This window comes from Eurypyga helias, unplaced genomic scaffold (assembly GCF_000690775.1).
Source record: "Eurypyga helias isolate BGI_N326 unplaced genomic scaffold, ASM69077v1 scaffold26721, whole genome shotgun sequence".
Classification (NCBI taxonomy): Eukaryota; Metazoa; Chordata; class Aves; order Eurypygiformes; family Eurypygidae; genus Eurypyga; species Eurypyga helias.
This window is the reverse complement of record NW_010229307.1, coordinates 1,883-8,291: the sequence shown is the minus strand read 5'-3', so window position 1 is coordinate 8,291 and position 6,409 is coordinate 1,883. Positions and strand designations below refer to the sequence as shown.

At 39.6% G+C, this 6,409-nt stretch overlaps 1 protein-coding gene across 1 annotated transcript; it reads right to left on the bottom strand.

Moving 5' to 3' along the window:
• Positions 1–1,158: 1,158 nt before the first annotated feature.
• LOC104516139 (centromere protein I-like) lies at positions 1,159–5,968 on the bottom strand (the record flags this gene model as incomplete). The annotated part of the gene is made up of 7 exons (XM_010160366.1): positions 5,833–5,968; positions 5,437–5,574; positions 4,378–4,496; positions 3,580–3,687; positions 2,309–2,357; positions 1,946–1,992; positions 1,159–1,248 (listed from the first exon to the last, which is right to left on the bottom strand). Coding segments are annotated over exons 1-7 (687 nt in total), but the record flags the coding sequence as incomplete, so codon positions are not given.
• Between the last annotated feature and the right edge of the window lie 441 nt (positions 5,969–6,409).

Here is a 6,409-nt window from a genome sequence, read left to right as displayed (position 1 = left end):
TTCAGCTAAACCAAAACATGACCATGGTATGCTTATGCAAGTTACTAGGAAAGCTTCCCGAATTCAGCATCAGTAACATCCAAACAGAAAAATTCAATTAGCAATTGAACTCTTAAATTAACATAGATGCTACAGCTAAGAAGAAAACTGGCAAAATGAAACCCACCACCTCTTCTGCACAAACCCCGTTTTGTCACTTCAATTGCTCTCAGTCTTTAAATCCTGACCCAGCGCCACACCGTCACAAGAGTATTCAGGTTGGCTTGGGTGATCAGCTGTAACCATAGAAGTTAACACAGCGTGTTCGTAGAAAGAGCTGAAGATGCCTTTGGGTTTTAGTTGCTAACTGTTTACTTCACTTCTGAGAGTGCCAAAACAGAAATTTCTCCAGCAGAGGACTGTGCAGCACAGTGTAAAGGATAAATGCACAGAGCAATGCAAGTACAACAAGCAGATTGAAGAAAATTAATTTTTATAGAAACACAGCTTGCCTACATATACATTAAATGTTTCTTCTAAACAACCCCCAGACAAACCTTGTCTATCCCATTGAAGTACCAAAAGAAAAATTTGCTGAGGTCTCACCTACTGCTATTTACATATATTTACATTTACATATTCATTTTCTGCTACTTATAATCTACTTGGTCCAAAGGCTGAGCACACACATACACCTCAATCACATTTTATACTGTTACCTTGAGGTTGTAACAAACCAACTTACCACATTTTCCTCTGCTTTTTTCCTCCCTCCTCTTTCCCATGACATACTTTCCAAGTGGGAAGTTACTTACTGACTTCCCTTCTTATTTGTACTTGAGAAAGTCAGCAATTCGGACAATGCCTTGTACAAATAAGACAGTGTTTCCTGAAGAACTTTACATTGTGTGAAATAAGTTAAAACCAGCAAGAATACCAAAAGAAGGATTAAAATAATCCTCATAAGGATAAAGGTAGATGCCATTCCGTTCCAAATCATCTCATTGTGCTGAAGAGGAAACAAAATGCAAGGCAAGTAATCCTCATCTCAACCTGATTTTGCTCAATGAAAAGAGAAAATAGAACTGATCTTCCCCACTGAATCATGCTATATCTTAAGTGGAAAGCTTAGTATAAATACTGTTGAAAATACTGGTTCCAAATAGGTTTATTCCTTACCTTCATTTTCGCAGGAAGGGTTATGGTGACCAGCTCAGGACAGAAGAGTTTGTAAAGCGATAGCAGAGCCTGCAGATAAGACTGCATTCCCTGTCAAACAGCAGAACAAGAAAATCTTGTGGGGTATGTTTTTAATATAGAAACTGAGTACTGCATACTAGAAGCAAAGAAAACCCCAGTGATTAGTAAAAGCTTTCTAATGCTGCATGTCAGTAACCATAGATGAACAACTCAAAAAGAAAGGAAGAACAAAAACTGTGTCAATGAAATACCATAAGAAGGTGATTTAAGAAGGCACTTTCTGTAGACATAACTGTAATAAAAAGGAATTTAACAGGTTATAAAAAATAGTTTTCTGATGTCTAAGTGCTCCAAAAGCATACAGCTACGGTATATTTCTTACAAAAAAACCCCACTGGAGCAAGATCCTTACAATCTTTTATTTCTCAGTATTTTTGATACCACTTGAAAAAGGAAGGGGAATAGAAAATCAAAGATAGTAGTAGATAAATAAAGCTGCTCCTTGCTTCAGACATTTTACCATACCTAGCCATAAAACATATACCTTTGTGTAGGTCATTGCACGTGCTCACACTAATGAAAATTAGGGATGCACATGCAAGATAGCTCCACATCGGGGCTTGCCTACAAAGACTACAGCTGACAATTCCAAGTCTAACCCTCTCCTGAGACACTAGCCACTCTTCTCCATCCTGTAGAGACACTAGTCTTACAAACTTTATTATTAATCACAGTTCAAACTCTACAAGATTCAAAATAAACTCACCATTGTTGCTTGGAGGTCAAGTAGCTTCCTAACCCGAAAAGGCTTGACTGGAAATAAGATTAAGAACATAAGGGATTTAAAAACCACTGTATCAGACGTTTAAGCAAAAACACAAATATCACTTTTATTACAGAAAGTCATGGCAAAGCCAGCAGAACCAGTCAGTCTTACTTCTAGGCTAATAGACAGTTTTCCAATTCAGAAAGCATTACACCAATCAGACTGAACTACCACTCATGGTTTCTGGCCTTAAAAAGCAATATATTGGCTAATCATTGCATTAGCTCCACTGGAAATGGCAGAGCCAGCAAGCAGAAGAAGGAACAAAACGGTATTTCATCTCCTAAAACTGGATAGACTCACCATTTTCTTTCCTGGTCAGCAGGTAGAGCAGGTGGCAGATATAGGGGCACTGCAAAGAAAAAGACAGCAATGAGCTATCCCACCAGTGCATACCGCTAACCAGGAGACACTAAAAGCAACACACAGGCTTCACAAGCTAATAGTTTCATTCAGCTGGCTGCCTCAAATCATCCCCACGCTCCATCGGGGCAGCGCTTACCGTGCCTCCCTTCGGAAGCAGCATGGTTTTTTTCACGTCACGTGTCAATTTTACTTAGGAAGTTTATCTGCACTACGAGCAGCCCCTATAGCGATCAAGCTGTTCCATGAGCTTGGATCTTGCTTTTTGGACCATGATCTAGATGTTTCAGGAGTCAGCAGGCAAAGTCCAATTACATTTTCAAAAAGAAAGGCACCTTGGAATCAAAATAATTTTTTAGAGCTTTAACTACAATTGAGGCTGTAAGTGTCTTAAATTAGCTTCACACCGGCTCTGCTGCACTTTCCAATTGGCCCATCATGCCTGAAAAGCTATTTTGAACAGTAAGAACTTCAATCCAGTTTTAGAGAAAGATTCTAATTAATGTTAAACTAAAATCATAACACTTTGCAAAAATGTAACTCAGAATTTGGGAAACTTTAAGATTCTTAAACTTTTAATCCTAAACGGAGAGAATATTAACAATTTCATATCTAACATGACTGCCAAGATCATCTTAATATGAACTGAATCCAAGCACTTCAGTATTCCAGCACCTGGATTTTACAGTTACTGTGTAGCAGAAGTCTCCCAGTTGCTTGTTCTCATTTAAGCTACATTTCAAATCAATTAAGTAGAACGGCATTTAGAGGTTTTCACCTTCAAATAAGCATTGCTCTAAAAGGTTTTTTCTGTTTGCCCAACATATGCAAGTTGAGTTTCTCCCTAGGAGTGTGAGACTTCAACTGCTGATGTCTGACATCAAAGGCAATCCCAAAGACTGCAGCATCAGTTACTCTTGGGAACTTAGACAGACTATACTGTCACTCTGTCTGTGATGCAAAAGAGCAACTCTTAGAAACATGTGTAAACAACCAGACCACAGTATCAAAAGCAAAATAATCCTCCAGTACTCCTTGTTTCTTAATGCAAATTACCCAGAAATCTTGGAATGCAAAATGAAAAAAACAAACACCAAACATCAGACAATGGCCAACAGCTACTGCAGGCTAATTCTAGCATTAACATGCACACTCCTGATGAACATTCAGGTTTGTTTTGCCAATTCCAGATATTCTTCAGCTCTCCTTACCATCCTCTCATCACGCAGGAAGAAAAAGAATAAACCATAGAGGGCACGAAGTTGTTCCTTCTGATCAATGAAGTCAAACATTGTGATCAGCCATCTTAAAAAAAGCAGCTGTGGATAGGAAAACACACATTAAGTGCTGGGCAAAAGCCAGACAGACCAGTCACAACACAGTTTAAGGGACACAGTCATTAAGGATACGTGCCACTCAAGGACAAGGAGACAGCTACAGTGAACAGTACAAGGATAATTCAGTTGTGGAAGAAAGCCTGCCAAGAGCACCAACTGCTGTATCAGAATGGAAAAAGTAGCTCAGCTTTGAATGTGCTAACCCTCAGATATGATCTGAGGGTCACCCCACTACAAGACAGACACGGAGGGGCTGGAGCGTGTCCAGAGGAGGGAACAATTCCATGATGTAAACCTTCAAGCAGACCACGTGAAGGCGAAAGACTCTTGCCAATGTTAAGTCACACTGCCATGGCCAAGGTACACAGAACCTAGAGGATACCTTGCTGACGTTTTTCCACAGAACTGTTGGTGGAGAAACCACTCCTAATGAATTCAGGGATGTGAGACAAGCAGGAACTGTGCAAATTTCCACTCACTTAAGTGTTCCTTGGTTCCCACTGCTGTTCCAGCAACGGATGTCTCTGCTGATCTTTCTAAATGACAGCATCTTAGGTAAGAGCCATAAGTATTTTATGTACATTAAAACCCCAGGATTTTTGCTTCCTGAAAGATCTGTCCTCATCATTCCTGTGCAGAAACAATAACTACTGTAAGCATTTACTAAGTTACCTGGGTGCTGTCTGAGCATTTGTCAGCACAGAGCCAAGATATGGCTGAAATCACAGCATTTTCTGGTATTACTGAGGCGGGAATCAGGCTCTTCAGTAAACGAGTATTCACCGTATCAGCTGGAAAACAAACAATGTAAAGTCAGATGGTGCTCATTGACAGGGTTCTTTGATAGTTTTGCAGCTTAGGTCAAAATTCTCTCTAGACAGAATTCAGAGCTTCATTGCTTAAAGTAACAGTGCACAAGAATCTAACAGGGCCTTGCCTATACTTCAAAAACCGAGAAATATTTATTTCCAGCTTAAAGAAACTGGAGCATCAAGTATTTTAGTACTGAAATAGCCTTTAGACTCCTGGCAAGACAACCAAAAGTAACAGGTTTCTGGTATTAAGCAACCAATTCCTTCAGCAAAAGGGTGTATCACTGTCAAGCCAAACATCAGCAGATTGGTGTTCTGGAGATAAGCTAGTCATTTTAAATCGAGAGCAGCAATCTATTTGCGTGATGGGGAAAGAATCCTGTGGGCTCCTCTCGGGTTGGAGGCAGGGGAAGTTTAGAGGGTGTTTTTTTCATTGAATATTTCATTATTTAGAAGTATAAATGGTGGTTACCATTTCTAAGAAACCAGAATGAGGGCTGCACTGACACTGCTGAATTGTTAGGACATCATTTTAATTTTAGCAAGCACCACTAACACAACTATGTCAGTTTAATTGTTTTGATCTTGGGAAAAAGCAACCTATACAAGCAGTTACAGCAAGGAAAAGACACAACAGTTGTTAAGGACACAAAGCCTTTCAGAAACCTGTAATTATAAACAAAGGAAATACTTTTCAAAATATATTCGTAACAAGCCATAGTATTTTCTCCAGGTATCACCCCCCTGCAGCAAAAACTGAAGTTATTTTTAGCATGAATTCAGAAATTACACCGAAGAGTGCCAGAAAGATTAATTTTACACTAACAGGACAGTCCCATAAGAACATTATCTCAAGCAGGTTTGATTGAAGGGGAAAGAGACATCCACAGAAGACACTAGCAGCATATCAACATTTTACCAAGTTTGCCACTGAGTGCCACGTTCAGCAACACATCGAATCCTTCCGGGGGTAATCCTTTTTGCAGGGCAATGCTTTCCACGGTCATCAAGTGTTTCTGCAGAACCTCACTCTTTTTCAGTGAAACTCGGTCTTGAACTAGGAAAAAACAAAGAGACAAACACACACAAGGATGAAAAAACTTCTGAACTGAACATGAACTATTTTAAGCTTCACTGAACTGTCCCTACATACACTCCTTCTTGTTGGGTCAGAAAAGGGAAAACCTTTTAAGACATTAAAGATATTACAAAGCTCAGGCATTAAAGAGGGAAGACAGCAGGTAAAATTTACTACTGCTATTAAGAATTTAGTTATCTGTCCAATACTAGGTAGCTAACCTTGAACTGTTCTTACCTGTCTTAAAGTAGCTCAAAGTTTGCTCCAGGGAGTCTTGCTGGCTGTCACTTTTCTGCTTGTTAATAGATTGATGATTCTGGACACTTTTTTCAGGGTGAGTTCTCTCCCCTTTTCGCCATGCAGAGAGATCCATTTGTTTTTTATGGGGAATATGCAGAGGCTGCTTTGGGGTCTTAGAATTCTGTCTTTGATTCATCTTTTCAGACTCCCAGCCGAGACTGGAGAATTCTACTCATTTGTCACGTGGGTTCCAATCCCTCATTATGAAGAAGCAAGAAAATAGATCAACCTCCAAGTGCCGAAGAACAGAGAGCCAGTTCACTGCAAGAACAGAAAAATCAGTTTTCATGACTTACAGATTTTAGAGGGATCCTGCATGACGTGACAGAGTAACTTCAGAGGAAATAATTTAGAGCTGCCTGCCCCCCAAGACGTCAGACAATATACTCTGAAGATGCACAGACAAGTGTATCAGAAGTCCATTCTTTCATTAAAAAGGGGAAGAAAAAGTTCACAAATAAAAATTAACACAATGTGCTGGTTTTAGTCAAGAAAGAGTTAACTTTCTTCACAG